The sequence below is a fragment of the Rhipicephalus microplus genome, chromosome 1, assembly GCF_043290135.1.
Source record: "Rhipicephalus microplus isolate Deutch F79 chromosome 1, USDA_Rmic, whole genome shotgun sequence".
Lineage (NCBI taxonomy): Eukaryota > Metazoa > Arthropoda > Arachnida > Ixodida > Ixodidae > Rhipicephalus > Rhipicephalus microplus.
In genome coordinates, this window is record NC_134700.1 from 180,797,342 (window position 1) to 180,815,422 (window position 18,081).

At 44.6% G+C, this 18,081-nt stretch overlaps 1 protein-coding gene across 1 annotated transcript in view; it reads right to left on the bottom strand.

Annotated features, from left to right (window-relative positions):
• The window catches only part of LOC119178786 (proline-, glutamic acid- and leucine-rich protein 1), a 77,060-nt gene extending 71,792 nt beyond the window's left edge, over positions 1 to 5,268 (bottom strand). The window contains exons 1-4 of the mRNA XM_075888404.1: positions 5,061 to 5,268; positions 4,355 to 4,419; positions 2,554 to 2,659; positions 1,796 to 1,951 (exon numbers count right to left, since the gene is read on the bottom strand). Of these exons, the coding sequence (XP_075744519.1) occupies positions 1,796 to 1,951; positions 2,554 to 2,659; positions 4,355 to 4,419; positions 5,061 to 5,162 (429 nt within the window). The 5' untranslated portion in view covers positions 5,163 to 5,268. The remainder of the gene's footprint in view (positions 1 to 1,795; positions 1,952 to 2,553; positions 2,660 to 4,354; positions 4,420 to 5,060) is intronic.
• Positions 5,269 to 18,081: the final 12,813 nt, after the last annotated feature.

Below are 18,081 nucleotides of genomic sequence, written 5' to 3' on the forward strand. Positions count from 1 at the left end.
TCTTTGCTGCAAGCATTTCTTATAGCTCTAGGAAGCATGATACACACACCAGAATTCATTTATTTTCACTAAATAAATTAATATTGCCTTTTTTGTGCAAACAGTTCTCGGTTTCTGGGCGCTGAATTGGACTGGGACATAGCAGTGTAGCTTGGTCACATGGCCAAAAAAGGCTGTGACAGACGTCGTGCTGATTATCGTCTGCTCTCGTTGGCTTTCTCTCGCACACGTGCAGCACAAGCACCAGCAAAGCAAACGTCTAGCAGTCACGATCGTTTGCAGTACGTACGTGCTGGAAGTTTTTCGGAAGTTACTCGCCTCACTACAATAGGCATGCACATGGGAGGGGGGGGGGGGGGGGTATGGGAGTGGCCACTCCCATAGTCACCTATGAGGGGGTTGTGATAACACAGCCCCACACACTGACATAATAGAGAGGGGTTGCACTGCGATCAGCCTTTGTTACCCTGAAAGGGAAACCTGCGCACGCCTAAGCTCACTACAGATCTAATGTGAAGTCACTGCAACTTTCCTTACCTTTCCTACAGTACTACAACAGTTCTGGACGCGCTTGCCATGGGCTTCAGCCGAGAAAATGAGCATTTAGGTACACTTCGGAGGTGAATTAAAATATGTTATAAACATCTTCTGTGTCCAACCATTCGTGTAGAGTGTCCTAGCATACAGAGGCTTGTTTTAGCCCTGAATTTCGATGGCACCACCCCTTTAGGTCAAGACAGAAAACGTGAATGCTGGTCTGCAAAGGTGGCTTCATAGCAGTGCTTCCCAGCTATGCAAGAAAGCTAGATTTGTGGCCACACACGAGGATAATTTTTTTTTAGTTTTCTGCGAATTGTTGGGAGTGCGGGTAGTACTCAAGAAAATACAGTACTAGACGTGTGCGCATAATTGAGCACTTAAATTCGTGTCAAGACGAATTTAGAGCTTTCCAAATTTCGAAGCACTTAAACAAATAGACGCATTTGATCCTATATAACCTATGTGAGATGGCGATTACAATGCAGCATGCACCCACTGTGCCATGAAATACCTCATTGAGGAGGTTCTGACGTAAGTGTTTATCCGTCATTACGTTGATATGACATGAACTGTACCCACTGGAAACGAAAGGATTTGCCTAGCAGCGCCTTAAATTTTAGCGTTCAAAACCATGAACAATGCTACACTACTTACGAAAGTTTACAAAATGCGGGTGATAACTGAATTCTGCTATAGTTTAAGCATGCAACCCACCTTCTGTCTACACTGAGAGGCTGCTGCAGACCCATTCCGAGTAAAATCAATACACCCTTTTCGAAAAGGGCGCCCCTAGCGTCGCGGACGTGAACTACAGTCTGCCCCCATTGTGAGGGCACCGCAGCAGACGACGCAGGCTGTGCGTCCCAGGTGCTCGTCCAACCCGTTGAAGCGTACAAAATATTGCTCAGTGTGCAGCGGAACCAGCTCAGAAAGCTTATCGGTGAGTACTAGGAGCTCGTTCAAGCTATAAAGCAGTGCCACTGCAGCGGATGATACGGAGAACTAGCCGCCAACACAATCATCACAGCACTCACGCATTTGACGGCTCGCTTTTCATGCCTTCATGATGGCGCTAACTATCCCACTCTCCTTTGCATAGCGAAACTGACGAAAAGCTCACCTTCAGGTGGCGTATTTATGAAAAGGGTCTATTGTATTTCCTCCGTCCCCAAGCCTAAAGTTTTTGTTAGTGGTGACACCACCAATGTAGCTAAACAGCAATTATAACTAGGTGCTTAAAAGCTAGACAGCCCACCTCTTGTTCAGTCGGTGATGAGAGGTGTGCCAGGAGCCTTTCTAAAAGCACGGGCATCAGTCCTGCAGCATCTCGGTTCATCTGTTCCGACAACAGAGGGAGTAGACGACACAGCAAACGCCAGCCTGCTCGCTGGGCACCCCGAGGCCGCTTGCCCTGTGTCATCGAACACACTGACTCGTTGATAAAATGCAAAGTAATGGTCCCTTGACTCAGCAAGCACAATGTCGCCAACAAGAAACCCCGCCTCTACATTAGAAAACAAGTGGCCACACACTAGCTAATTGAAGCATAAGAAACTGGCAGTAAGAGGAAGCAAATCTGTATCTGGTGCCACCAATTGCTGGCTAGGATAACTAGGCATGGCCAATAGGCAAGCTTTTATTAAATAATTATCCTGGCTCCAAATATATGACGCCAGAAGCTAACTTTCTTCTGCTCAAGTTCAAAGCAGCTGCCGCAAAGCACAGGTCATGCACTCACGTGCTCCATTCAATAAAAAAAAAACCACACAAACTGATTTGAATTTGATTTTACATTTCCTGAATATACAATATAATAATAATGTAAACAAACAAAAGAGGATTGCCAATCAGCTTGAATCACTTTTGCTCCATTATCAGACCTCAATGTGTGGTTTTTGGCACTCATCAGCTGTCCTCTGAAAACGAAAATAGGAAGACTGCACCTTGCACAGACAACACGCTGAAATGCAGCCATTCATGTGTCAAATGGAATGCATGCTAGACAACACTTACAGCGAGAAGGTGGATGATAGACCGTGTCCAAGAGAGCGCATCCGCCTGTACAATGCCAACTGGAAATGTGCTGAGGTAGCAGTCCAGAAGCAGCAATGCATCATAGCTGCAATTACCAAGGAATAATGTAATTACAAGAAAACAATTGGGCAATGTCATGCTACATGATTGAGAAAGATCTGCAATAAAGCAGACAGCTTTGCAAGCCCAACCCCTCCCACAGAAAAGTTGCGTTTGCCGCACCCCGCCGACTCTAATATGCCCAACCAGTTACTGTATGTAGTTCCAACTCCAGGATATGCTGTTGTGAGATAAGCAGGTGCCGAGAAAAACAAAGCACCCCCCCCCCCCCCCCCACAAAAAAAGTGGCTCCTTCAGAAAGGAGCAACAGTGTAGTGGTTAGAATGCTCAACTTAAAAACATGCAATGTAGTGTTGACTGTCATGTCCTCCTGCACGAGAGCCAAAAATGAGCAAATGTCCAAACACAAATGGTGCACTTCCCAGCTTGTGTTTATTGCTTGCAAGAAAAGTTCAGCTATGGTAGTCCTGGCTGTGGTCATATGTCATCATTGTTTAGAATTTCGGAGGCGATGAAACCTTTTATTCCCTAATTAACATTACAACCACTCCCACCGAGAACCTGGCAGGATGGTTAAGGGTATGCATCTTTTGCCTATAGGAGTTGAATGTGATAGCAACATCCTGTTCCTAGTGTGTACATTAAACACTTAGCGCATGAAACCTTTTCGAATTTGCTATGCACCCACTACGTGGCATCAGAAATTTTTTTTTTCTTTGGTAGAAATGAATGATATGATAAAACAAACTGTGCGTGCATTTCGTGCCTAATATTTGATTTTTGCTATGCAAGGATTAAAGCTGACTGGTTGCAGAATAGTTAGATGTTCAATTACATATAAAGTATCATACATTGCTGAAGCTCATACCAAAGAAAATATTCCCTTATTTTCTTTCTTCGAATGCAATACTGAATGACTTGGAATCATGTCATGCGAATTCGATGCATTTACAGACAGCAGATTATAATATGCGCTTGAACAGGCTATGGGAAATTTATAAACTATAGAACAATAAGTTCAAAACTGCAAAATAGAAACTAAGACCAAACCTAGATTAAGAAAAAATGCAGGACAGAGTGTGAACACAAGATGGAGGCAAACAAACCAAGCGCACAATTAATATGTGTGAATGTGGTCTCAAGGTCAATGAATACAAGGGGCGCACTTCTGAAGAGCACTGTAGATGATGCCGCTCTTAAGTCTTCATTTTAGTTGTGCTTCTATTGTTATGAGCATTATGAGCTTATAGTAAGATGTACACATGCCTGTTATCGTAGAACAGTGAGCTTTCCAATGAAAGCTACAAGGGGGACTATTTATAACTATGCATGATAGCTATAATTATCCTTTTATATTTTTTTCTACATATTATGCAAGTGTCAACCACATAGCATGTCGGTTCCTCTGTAATGAAAAAAAGGGGCACAATAGTATGCAAACATGCGCGCACATTTTCTCGACTTCCAGAGGAGAATGGCCCTGTAGGGGTTATTACCGCAGTCCCATTCCCAAAAAGCTGGCATGGGCAAACCAAGTGTACAATTAAAATATGCGAATGAGGCCTCAAGGTCTATAAATACAAAGTGCACATACTTCTCGCGAAAACAGTGTGGTAGATGATATGCTTTTCACACTTGAGTGGTAACATGAAAAATTCGGACCCCTTACGCATAATGAACGGATAGAAAAAAAAAACAATAGTATAGACGAAATGATTACCTAGTCTTTTGAGATTGAAGTAAGGATTTCACTTTGGTTGCGACGACCTTTGGCGTGAAGTCCGCCTGCAAAGAAAGTGAAAGGGCAGTCAATACGGAGCCACACAAGGCCGGCAAATCAAACGTGGCGCTGCACAGCCCGCGTGATAAAGCCTCCTGAACGGTAGAGATCAGCTTCACGCCAATTCAAAAGCGCCTGCAGTAATTCACACGCCCAATTCAGTCATAGCGCGCCAGTGACAAACTATTTGCCGCCTTGGTTAACTCATCGGCGTTAACAGCGCGAGAAACAGCTAGAAGTGTGCCATACACGTGCGCTAGTTTGCCTCGCCGCACGAAGGCGGCTTTTTCACAGCTACGAGAGCATAAAGGGCGCGAATTTCTCGATCACAAGATACTACGCGAAATTTTCAACGGCATAGACGTACCCGTCAGCAAGTTCGGCTGTTGTTTTGTTTATTTAGGTGGTTTACCCGCAAAGCCAAGCTCGCCGCTAGTTTCAAATGCCAACGCCGACTGACAGATCCGTCGATAACTTTCCAGCGTATCTTTGAAGCACTTGGGAAGTTCGGACTGATTTTTCGGGGTTAAGTTTTGCCTGCCCAGGGGGCTAATTAAATGTATATCTGACATTTCTGACGAGCGCATAGTCTCCGCGGGTGCACTGGCAAGCCAGCTTCACAGACATTTTCATGTGAGGCACCCACCTGGCCGAAGTAGTCGGAGTTGGCCTGTGAGGCTTCTAGGAAGTTTAGCTTGCTCTTTGGCGACTGCTTCGAGTCGAAAGAGCGTTCGAGCACGGTGAACATGCTCAAAGACCCCAGCCGTAAAGTTCCGGATACTCGCAACTGACCACGAACCACGACACCACACGCAGCGTGTTTATGTGGGCTGGTTGCCAGACCTTTCTGAAGCTACGCTATGGAAAGAAGGATGTACCCTGGTCTGGCAATGCTCATCGCAGCTACTAGCGCCACCGCTAATAGCGCTATGCCTGCTGCGTTACCCACTATTCCATTGTCCTTGCTTCGCCGTGACCGCTTCTTGGGTCTACCACAAGGCAGCGCGAGGTTCTGACACTGCCTGTTCAGTCAGGGTACTTTCGTGTAGAAAGCGCGGAAAGCCCGTACTTGCCAGCTTTCTTTTTTTTTTTTAATTGTATCTGCGAGGTCACCTGCATAACTAAAGTTCATTGTCGGCTTGAAAGCACATAAAGTAGAGGATCCAAGAATGCAACAAACAAAAACATCAGGATGACGGCAGAAAAGAGCCAGTATGATGAATTTATTCAATTCATTTCTTTATAAATACTGCAATCTTCTACAAGATCTTGGCAGCGTGGTACTATACGTACATATAAGTGCATAAAACAGAAAAATGACAAGTGAAAACAATCAATGTGTTTGCACTTGAGTTAAAAAAACAAAACAAACAGACAGGTGATGTTATTTCAGCATTCTTCAAACCAAACAGACAATGACTTAGCATCAATAAAAATGGAATAACATAAAAAACGCACAAAAACATCTTAGTTAGGCAAGAAAATGCTTCCTACTGAAAGACATGGTCTTGTAGGAAATAACATTAAACTCCATTCATAAAAAAAAGTTAAAAAAGAAAAGCACCACTTTCATACAATGAGCACCGAACATAAAACAAACATATCAGCTTGTAAGAAAGGCACTGTTGATGAAGCATATATGCACGCATAAAAAAACCAAAGAGAAACCAGATGCATCACTCCATACAAAGGATTCAAAGTTTAAGCACTTTGCAGGACAGTGGTTTTTTTTATATATATAATTTGGCCACTGTATTTCCGCCAGTGATGTCCATTGCGTTGTTAGAAAGCAATGGTTTTATAAATTTGTTGCATATCGATTCCACAAAACTACTTCTGCGGCTTTCATCACATGGACCACATCGCAACACAGGTAAATTTATCACAATATTGACACTGTGCTTCATGCACTCCTCAAGAGGCTTTCGCAGATTTGCGGTCAGACAGCCTAATGTCTACATATCGCTTAAGAGCACGCAATACTCTGATAAGCTGCTGTGTAGGATAGAACAGACCACCTCTGTCTTGGTGTGCGATCAGCCAATCCATACCAAAGTCCCCTTTCGGCTTCTGGACTAGAGATATGCAACTGCCACACGCAGTTTTTTTTTTTTTTTGCTCACTAGACGAGATATGTATCGAGCGACAAGTGCAATGGCAGCCATGCGTGGAGTAGGTAGGAAGCTGTTTGTCGAGATGCACAGTTCTCGAAGTGCTTGCTGAGCAAGCTTCGCATTTACAGATACCGCGACTCTTCTTCCATCTATTTGAGCGACAGTTACTGCGCGTGAAGAACGGAATGATGTAGAACTGCTCACGTTATTTTTCTGTGATGCTGCAACGATTCCTGTCTTTGGCATCTTCTCTACCCCACAAAGGGCACTTCGCACGTCCATGACGTCGTTGCAGCCTGCCGTTCGTCTCAAAAAACCAAAAAAAGGATTCTATTGGGTCACTTGAAAACTTTCTTGTGAGAACAAACTGAAGGTTGCACTCATTCATAAGAAATCTTATGCACTCTACATTTGAGATGGTTTTAAACACTAGTACATGGTATGTTTCCTTGCTTAAAAAGTTCTTCTGTAAGCTGACCTCCTTCAAGTCTTCCACATACTCCAAAAAAATAAGTTCAAGCCACTGCAGCTTTACGTCTTCGGGGTCAGACAATTCTATTGTATCAGGATTGTTTTGGTGAATGTGCTGTTGGAAATCGCTGACATTCATCAGCACAAACCACCCACATTTGCGAATTTTAGATCGCAAGTGTGGCCTGTCTGATTCTTCATGAAGTGCAAGGCATGCAAGGCAGCTGTGACCGGATGCGAGAGCACTTGGATCGCTGTTCTCACCCCCATTTTTTCAATGTTCGTGGGAAAAATGTGCTTTCTAGTAAGTAAGCGAACTGGCTTCACTGTGGAGCCTTGCTGCATCTTGTACAAGTCCTTGAGATATACAGATGAGATTTCTTTATTCCCACCCACTTCTTTTGAGAGGAACTGCGACCGTAGAATCTTGATAATATGGCTTTCGTCAAAAGCCAGAAACAGTAGCCTCGAAGCATCAGGTGGGGTATCCAGGTCTGCGGTTGTCCTTGTGACAGAATATCCATTGCAAGAACGTTAATCTTGTGCTTGTCCGTCACTAACCGCAGAAGGCGGTATCCCACTTCGTCAGTTTTATTTATGATGAGCTTTATTGCCTTATCAAGTAGCTCACCTGAACATCCTTTAAAAAAGGTGTAGCCTATGGTAATTTTAAACCTGCCGTGCAGACTACAAAGCAGAAAACATAAAAGGGAGTTCACAAGCTGACTTTTTTCCGACGTAGGCAAAAGGTGGTTTAGGTCAGCACCTAAATCAACATCTCCCAGAAATGCATCCATCTGCTTATTATACTGAAGTTTTTGTCGAATACGCATCTCATCCACGACGAGGCTGCAGTGTTTTGACTGTGGAGATGTGAGGCACTCCAGCTCAGTACTCAGCTGTGCCTTCACCAAATCACTGAATCTGATCTCACCTACTGAATTTCCCAGGTATTTCTGCAGAGTGGCTCGGCAGGGAAGGGTAATCAGCTTCTCAGTCCTAATGTGCTCATGGCTTTTGCTGATAGGTGCCGTAATATAGTGCACTGTCTGACTGTTGCTTCGGACCATGTTGGCTTTTTTGCCTTGTAGTTGATCACTTGATCTAAGATTAGCTTGGCCTTAGTGCTTGATAGTTCTGAGTTTTCAACAACTTGCCGAAACTTGCTTACATGGCACTCGTCTTTCAGGCGATCAAGCTTTTTCTTTTATCTATCTACAGTGAGACGCAACCTTTCATTTTGTGCCTTCAAACTTTTTTTCTTTCTCGCGCCACTTATTTTTTCGCAAGTAGGCAGCTGACGAGTTTGATCCGTTCGTTTGTGTGCCAAAAGACCTCATAGCGCGCGCCGTAGGCACAAGAAGTGGCACATTGCTGGCTTCAGGCAGTTGACGATCCTCCAAGAACTCACGTGTGACGCCGGAAACGCCGCATCGCGCAGTCACTGCATCTGCTGTTTCAGGTGCAGAGGCATCCAAGCAATCCACAGTCGCACTGTCCACAACACTTGGTCCTGTACGGAGGTCTACATCAGGAGCGCGAGTATACGCTCTAGGTAAGCTTTACCGGCGATGGTTCGCGCTTGCGTTTGGCGATGCTCGTGTCACTCCGCGGCCTAGGTGGTATTGGCCGGAAGTACGACGGACAGGATGGAAAAACGCTGGGCACGCTACCTTACTTCAACATGCGCCTCGTGGTGTCTCTTCGGAAGTCGCTTTCGAGGAAGTGGAGGCTGCACACAGCAGAATAGTTGGACGTTGAATCTGCACTCTAAAAAATATCGAGTAAAGAAGGTGTCTTTTTGTCCCACAACAATAATCGTCATCAGGCTTGCGTGCGCTTCCTTTCTTGAAAACTCGGCGCTGGCTACTTTCCTATCGAGAATGCAATGTAACCCTGATAATGGGCATGTAGATCGTGACCGGAATGTACCGGGCACGGGGCGATAGCGCAAGGATGAAACACAATACAGATGACGATTATTGTTGTGGGACAAAAAGACACCCTTTTTACTCGCTCTTTTTTTTTAGAGTGTGGCTGCCAGTTTTTCCTCGATATCACTTTGAGCCATTGTTCCCTCAGCGTTGTCTCCGCGGGGATCTCGTGAAACGACACGCCGGGTTGTTTCTTACGTTGGCTCGATGTACAGAAGGGCACGCAGCAATAACGCATGTTTTGTAAGCACGCGGCGTGCAGTAAAACACAAAGCAGCACACCAGAACTTGTACACCGACAGACACGCCGAGAGAGCATCCCACAGTTCACCTGCACTTTACTAGCACTGGCGCCGGTGGGTTGACGACTAGTGGGGCCTCAGAACACCTACCAGTTGGGATTCTTCGATTTTTCACTTCTGGCTACCCGCGGGCTGCCACAGCCAGCCAGAGCGCGCTCGTTTTTCTTTTGTTGGCACGGAATGGTGCCAACAAAATGCCGTGGTGTTAATATAGGTATAGTATGCTAGAATATATTCTAGTACACTATAGTATAGAGACCTTAGGTGATGATGATGATGATGATTTGCTGCTTTTCTTTTTTTAACGGGCGGGTGTACTTAATTACAATATGTAAAGACACCCTAGCACACACATGTGAAAAGTAAAAAAGAAGAAAAAAGAGTGAGAAACAAAAAAAAAAAAGAAACAAAAACGCCAACGGACGTGCCCAGCCAGAGGGAAGAAACCCGAAGAAACAGAAAGGGGTGGGGAAATTAAAAGAAAGCACAAGCACAAGGGCGCGCTCAGTTTGTGTTTGCTAACAAAACCGCGCTGTGACACTGCACTGCCTCTATCTAGTCATTACACTGCGCCACCATAGGTCCGTTCGATTCACCTGCACCACTCAGAACCGGTTCACGGCTGTGCACGTGAAGTTCAGAAATTGTGCAGCGTGAGTTCAGCGGTGCAGGCACAGCCAGTGCCTTCTCTATAAAGTTATAGAGAAGGCACTGGCACAGCACGACACCCGAAACGAATGACGATGTGCCGACAAGGTGCAGGCCTTATTTCTTTTCGCTTAATTTACATCGTTCAGCTAACACTGAAGGATGGTAAACCGCACATGTGGACAGTTTATGCGGCGCAAACATCTTGGCAAAGCACACCGCGTTAGTAGAGGCGGATACGGCACTTACGCCTAAGTGCTGCGTCGTCTGCTCAGCTGCACGCGCGGCTGCACCAAGCCGGCACCGTCAGCGTAGGAGGTGCAAGAAAATCGTGAACCAGTGCTACACCTCTTCTGTACCTTTCGAAACGAATGGCAGGGTTCAGAGGCCGTCATTGCTACACCGCTGAAACGAATGGCAAGGTGCGGCACCTCATGAACTGGTTCACGTGGTGCAGGCGAATCGAACGGACCCCATGTGTTCTCGACCGCTGTGCCACAACCACTGCCCTCTAGCGTTCAAGGTGCCGCATCGACACTCTCGCTGCCTGCAGATCAGTCTCTCCACCTTCCTCCGCAAAGCCCAGCGCGGAGCGCAATGACTCCGTGCGCGGGAGTCCTATCTGTCCGTACTCAATCATGAGATGCGCAATTGTCTCGTCCGCACTTCTACAGGCACGACACAGCACCGAAGCCGTCTCCCCGCCGATCGTTCTCTTGTATGTAAGGGTTTGAAGCCCGCCAGCTCGTGCCTCGAACAGAAGCGAACTACCGGTGCTGTTGTCGTAAATGCGAGCTGAGCCCATTGTGCTTTTACTGTTGCGGCAAAGTTCGAGGGTAGCTTTTCCACTCATTGCGTGTTGCCATAGCTCCTCCTCCCTGTCGCGTACCCGTTCACGCGCCTCCTCGCTATAGAGTCTTGGAGTTTCCGCCTGTACTGGCTCTGTGAGTCAGACGTACTTCTTTTCTAGTCAGTACACCCGATTCACCCACAGAACACTACCATTTGGTTCACCCAAGTTGGACGGATGGATTGGATGGATTGATGTGGCTGTACCACAGAACACCTAGCTATGGCTGTAATGGTAGTTCTGTGTCTGTACCACAGAACTGGCTGTACCCTTTAGATCGGGCTGCGGCTAACGCCACCCAGCCGTAATACTTAGTGAACTAACCACTAGATTTATCTCCTTTTTTTTTTTTGTTCCTTTAAATAGTGAAGTTGAGGACTGGTACTTTGCAGTGAAGGGTTTAATTTTCACTCGTGTCTTGACTTTAGCCACCAATCAAATAACCACCTTCTAGTTAATTCTACACGCTTAAAGTCTATTTTGCCCTCCCTGTCCCTAAACCCCAGTGCTTTGAAAAACTCTGCGCCATCATCCTGAACTATAGGGTGAAGCCCTTTACAGAACATCAAGTGTTCGGCAGTTTCTTCCTCCTCTCCACATGCATGCACTGCATACCGTGTCTACCCCTTTGTATTTGGACCGATATGTCTTGGTTCGCAATACTCCTGTCCTGGCCTCAAACAGTAGAGAACTACCCCGAGTATTATCATATATCCTTTCCTTGGCAATTTCCTGCTTAAAAGTTCGATAGATTTCTAGTGCGGACTTCTTAATGTCAGTCCCCGTTTCCTTCACCTTCTTAACTGATAGTTCTTTTAATTTGGCCCCTGCTGTTTTCTAAGTATTTACCCGTTAATTTTCTCGTTCGTTTCCTCCATTTTGTATCGACATTCTTCATGTACAAGTAGCTGAAAACCCGTCCCCGCCCCGTCGCGCTGCAGCGGCCGCAACTGACCCTACGGCTGACACGCGCTCTCCCATAGAAAGCCGTTCGACGCGGCAGGCCGTACCGCGCGCTTTTTCATCCAGTGGCCGTGCTACTGGTAGGTGTTCTATGGCATCATGCGCCCTACGCGCTACTCAAGACGCGCACTTACGGCTTATTTTTTTATAAGGCGGGAAATTTAGGCTTTTTAATCTACGTGCTTGTAAGTACTTACCACATAAGTCAAGCAGGGCCCGCCTGCCTTGTGGTCATGGCCCCATCAACTAATAAGGACTTTAACAAAAACAAGTTCATTAGACTATGAGCATGTAAGTTGAGAGCCCTGCCACTAGAGCAAAGGGATACCTTAAGGCCCTGACCATACAAGTTTTAACAGTGGGGGTTCCAGCACCTAAACCTTTGCACTGTCAATTCACTTGCCAATTTTCTAGTAAGGGCGAGACCCCTCTCTGCTTGAAAGATATATCATAAGGTATCCAAAGATTAGCGTATGCAGTTACCTTGACTTGTCACCTATGCAGATGCATGAAAAATAAGCCTCAAGAGTGAGCAATTCTATAGTTTTTGAATTGGGCAGCCAGGCACTGGACTATTTTGATGTGTGTAGGCACACCATGTATCTTTTAAAAAAGCGTTTGTCATCTACAAATCAAAAAGTAAGAGAACCAAGCTCCAATCTTCGAGGTATAAAAAAATTTGCTCTGGGAAAGGCTTGAGTTCGTATAGTATTAAAAAAAACACAGGGACCAAAGCATTGAAAACTAATTGAAAAAGTGGTTGGTGCACGTGCGTTGGCAGCAACCTAAGGCAAATGTGTGAGCAAAGTGCAGGGTACTCTGTTCTAAACCTGTTCATCATGTGCCCAAGTCCCGAGTACCCATTTCTAAAGATCTCTGTTTATACAAAGTCTCCATTGACTTACTGTGAAAGACGAAGGTTTGGTTTACTATTGTGAGCATTTAAGTGACCAATGTATGTGCAAGACAGCCTGCCCAAGAGACCCTTTCATAATCTGAAAATGCGCTGCAGATGTGCCCAACTAATGGTGGCAGCTACTGTCCTAGTCAGAGGAGATGAAGTCCTAGTCGCACGCGCTGGGGCTTGCGTATTACGAGTGTTTATGTCGAGAGAGCCGCGTGTATGTTTTCATGCTGTTTGCAGCAACTGACTAGCCACCCTTAGTTGGGCTAATGGCATCACAGGAAAGAAAGCTTTACAATTAAGGAAAGGGTCAAAAAAGATACCGAAATCAATCGGCACAAAAAGGCAAGCAATAGACTTTGGGGGCTGGTAGTTTTTGGACTTCCACGAGCTATCTTTTCTGTCCTGTGTAACCATATGAGTTCTTTGAAATTGGCAATTCAAGTGCACTCCACATGTCCTAGCTTCCCATAGGCACGAGTGAATGTAATTTACAAACGAAACATTGCCTGTATGCATGCGATAGTGTAATCACAAATAAAATGTGTCATAAACACCACTCCTGAAAATTGCATAAAGGGCACCGGAAAAAAAAAAAGGTGATACAAGCAGATGCCTGTTTATTTGACAACACAGAACAACTCAATGTCAATAATTTATTTTTTCAATTCAATGAATTTACATATCTGTACATAAAATACATAAATCTACATGATGCGAAATTTATGCCGCTCACAAGAGTCAGCACGATTCTGAAGCAGAGCTCATCTTTTTAAGTTAAATCTGTTTTCAATGGTGACAGGCTGATGCTTGCTGTGCCGTGTGTAGAGAGTAGCGGGAGGCAGCGTTCAGCAAAGCCCACTCGTTTTGTAGTGCGGCCAGCAAGCAACACAATCCTTACTAGTGTAGATGCGGCAGCCACACAATCACGCACACCATGCAGTTCTTTGTCAATGAGCAAGGGTGTGAAGCTCGGAAGCTGTTGGTACTCCCTTTTTCAATGCGGCATTTGTCAAAGATCTTTTACCAGGAAACCGCCTGCATGCCTCATCTCTTATCCGGTCAGTCAGTCAAATCCACTGGAACAAACGACGCATGCGCACCACCGCAAAGAATCCAGCACTGTTCTCTCAATCTATCACTACACAAAAAATTCAAGCCACGAGTGATGACTAAAGCGACAAGGGCGACCACAGTGGCATTTAGATACGTCTGTCAGTGTCCTGTACTAGACCGTTGGGACAGTACTTAAAACATTTCTGAAAGAGCTGAAAGTGGACAGCACATGCATTCAGGCACACTCGAAATCACACACAGTAATGTGAATGAAACGACAACACTCGTGACGATGGGCAACAAAAAAAAGTGAGAGTTACGATACCACCGAAAATGTGGAAAGCCAGAATTTTAGATTGGACTTGTGGAAGACAGGCAAAGAAGCGTGCCACTGATGCAACTTGCAATATGCTGCACATTTTTAGGTTGCAGTAACATAAGCCTTGGGTGAATAAATTTGAGAATATGGCAGACATGCTTGATGTCATGCCCTTGGGACCAATGCTGATCAAGCTAAATATTAATACTTGTGCATATATTTAAAAAGCTTACGATGCATTATACCCAAAATCAAGCAAGGGTTCATGCGAGATGTGCCAGCAAAATGCCTGGCTCAGAAATGTCCAGTGGACATTGTCGTGCAAGTACGCAACGTGGACATTTTGGCTGCTGCAAGCCATGCCGCATTCAGGACCCATGACTTGCCAATAGCACACAGAAAACATGAAACTCGTGCGGTCACTTTCGAGTTGCTGTTGAGACAAGAATGTCAGTTTCACATAAAGACCCATTAGCAGTGCCAACGCAACACAGCGCAGCAACATGGCAAAGACATGAGCTGAAACTGATAAAAATAAATGCAATAAACTTCAATATAAGTGAATAGTGCGACTAAATACACCCCGAATGAAAGTATATTTTTTAATGAAGGTCTGCAAGGCCAAAAGCCGCTGCATTTTGTGCAACAAGTTGTCGTGGGGAAAGAAAGCAATAAAAATCATGCCCCTGGCTTCCAGTATGTGAGTATGATCACAAATGCAGCCACACAAGCGTAGCAAAGTAAACTAGCCGCACAGGATGAAAACAACGTTATCACACTAGGTTCATTTTCACGGGCAGAACACCGACCCTCTGCCAAGAGCGCCATATTCTTGGAACAAGCAGCGAACGGTTCGTGCTCGAAGCATAGCAGAGTCAAATGAACGGCACAAAAAATATATTTGTATTGTATCTACATACTGCATGCCACAACTGCAGGCTGGCGTTTATCGCTACGTCATGAAATTTTTCACGTCACACACAAGTGTCACTACACTCGTAAAAGGAGGGGGGTGGGACTGAAACTAGACAAAAGGAAATGCGCTTTGTGACAATCACGTGCCCTACGCTAAAATGAAGAAACGGCACAGGACAGACAAATTCGAGGAATAAATACACTAAGCATCAACAACTGTGTCACTCATTGAGTTTTTTTTTTTTCTTCAATCCTCCCTCTTAAACTCTAAAAACTTAAACAAACTGAAGCAGCAGTGTCCATCACAAGATAATGAGTAGCCCCAGTACCGCATACTTTGAAGAAGATTGTAACATTGTCCCATGTCCCAAGAGGAGCGAGGACAGAAGGAAAAAATCGGGCTAGGAGTGCCACCCTATACATAAGGAGCTTTGGGAGAAAAAATGTACACAGCTGCCTACATCATGACAAACTCACTGCCGCATGTGCTGCAAGGTGACTGGAATGTTTTACATGCTCTGTGCAGGGAGTACGGCGCTGAGCTCCCATTTCTGCTTGTCTGTAGATGCGCTGGCTGGCTGCCCATAAAGAACGCAGGGGAGAGGAAAAATACTTTGAACATTGTCTCATTCATTTCGCAGTATAGCAGGTAACTTGCATCTTAAAGAAGTACTGACACGACGGTCCTGTTATCGTTTGACATGTTGCATGAAGGTCCAAGTTTTCTGAAACCTCCAAACAAACAAAAAAAAAATACTAGAAGGCAGTGTACCATCCAGGATAATCTGCAACTTTTTTTCTTTTTATGAACAGGTTTCAGAGATTAGGAAGAGCATCTGTCACGACCCAGCAGCATGCTCCTTTCTTTCAATCACTTCAGCTGCCAAAAACTGCACGCAGACGATTCATGTGCGGCACTCTTGTCATTTTTCTGTGCATACGTAATTTGGCGCCACAACAAATATCGACATCCAGCCCAGCCTCGTAGCTAGATGACATATGCAAGACATACGTAACTACACGACATGCACTACTTTACGTCGTGACAAATGTAAATGACACCATGATAGCGTTTCCTAATTGACTGCAAAATATCACATTGAAATGTTTTTATATAACTATTCCCAACCTTCATAACTGCCAAGCCCCATCGCTTTCAAGTGAGTGATACGAGTTCATACAACTTCAAAGGTGTGTTTCAGTACTTCTTTAAACAGTTACACTCTTGTCAACCTGAGCGAAAACTGATTTTGCGTGGCTCTACACAACTACCGATGGACGTTTAGTGGTTCCTATTCCCAACTGTTGACGCTACATTTTCGTGTCGTGCCTCTTCCCAATTAAAAGAACTCATCCTCGCCGGTCAAACAAGGCTCAAACTGTCTGTGCAGTCCAGTATTTGAAAATAACATTAGATGGCAACCGCAAGGAACCATGTCAGCACCTTTGACCTCATAAAAAGAATATCGACAGTATGCATACCCGCTGATTGAATCCCTACATGTTGATTTCAATTAATGGCTCACCCACACGTCCCACTTTTTATAGTTAACACTGAGATGAATTCAAACTTTAGTTACTGGGAGTGGGGGGCAATGTAGGTGACGCCACTTTCAAAATTTTTTTTTAATATGCTGCGGTTATATCCGGTTCTTTTTCAAAAATTTCTGCGATCCTACAAAGAACTTGCTAATTACTGCTAATGTGATACACATGCGAAACCTGGAATAAATTCTGATCTTGGCATGCAATGAAAAAATAAAGAAAAGAGTGTTTTCCAAACATCTTGCAGCGTGTTTTCTTTTAGTCTTTGTTTTTATAATTGCAACTTCAATGAATAAATGTTTGCTAAGCCAAGACCACACTTCCATACTACTTTGCGAGAAAATTGGCTGAAGAATTCAACAATATGGCATGCAACATAAGCTGAAATAATCAAACAGAAATTTTAGGAAAAACAATGTATATAATCAATAAATGGCAACAAAATGCATAAAACTGCACCCAGAACATGAATATGTTCCATGTTAACTCTATAGAAAATAGCTGCAGAGCTCACAAGCGTTCCACGTTTTCAATATGTGTTATGTCTTTCCACTTGGGAGGTATAGGTACAATACTGAAATTGTGTGTTTTTTTTTTATAAATGCCTAACAGAACACCAAAAGGTGGTAAGTCATAATCCTTTTGAACAAGCCGCCAGACGGCTATATTCTTTTTTAAACCACTTAGTATGCGTCATAAAACTGTTGAACATTGATTAAAGCCAAGTGCATACTCTCCCCTATAGTATTTTTAGCACCAAGACATAAATAAGCATAATAAATCTTCTGGACAGGTTCCCAAAAATAGCAGTAACATAACGCTTTCCCTGAAACTTTAAGCTTGCAGCTGTTCTAAAAATAATAAAAGAGAGTCAATTCTGAACACATGTGGTCTGACTTCTAATTTAATAAAGGCCTGAAACTTTCCAGTCAGCTCACTCCCCTGGTCATGTCGAGCACAAAACACAGTAAACTTATATACGTGTTCTTCAGTCATTCAATCACAAGCCCGTAAGTTCACGTGGCTTCTGTATGTACAATGAATGTTGGCCTAAGCTCTCGTGTAGACAACGTAAATATTTCCTCCAGATTTCCCACCTTCCCCGATCCCCCTACAGTGTCCCTCTTTGGAATCTCAAGCTACAATATATTACTCTCTAAAGCTCTCTTCTGAGATGAGTCACACAAAAAGATGGGAGGACGCAAGAGCAAGGGGCAACAGCTTGCCACCACTGCCATAAGCGAGGCATTGTCAAAGGGCAACGCTATCAACATAAACAGCGACAATGTCGCGCTGCAAAACAGCAACGGCAAAAAAAAAAAGTTATTGGACGAAGCGTCATTTCACTCTACGATTGCACTTGAAGCAGCCACCGCTTTCTCACTCTGTATAGACGACAGGAATGGGACAATGTGAAAGTTATGCAGGGTTCCATGAAATGATGATGGGATCACTCTGAATCCCCGCAGATTGCCCACAAATACACAAGCAAGATAGAAGGAGACGAGGATGCGCAAGGAACTTCCAACATTCAGGATGAATGCGACTGTCAAGTGGGGCCAGTTTATATAGGCTGTTCTTCAGGCTCGTCGAGCACACATTGCCTGTCCGTACACGGCAACCACAGTTACATCTTCGAGACGGCG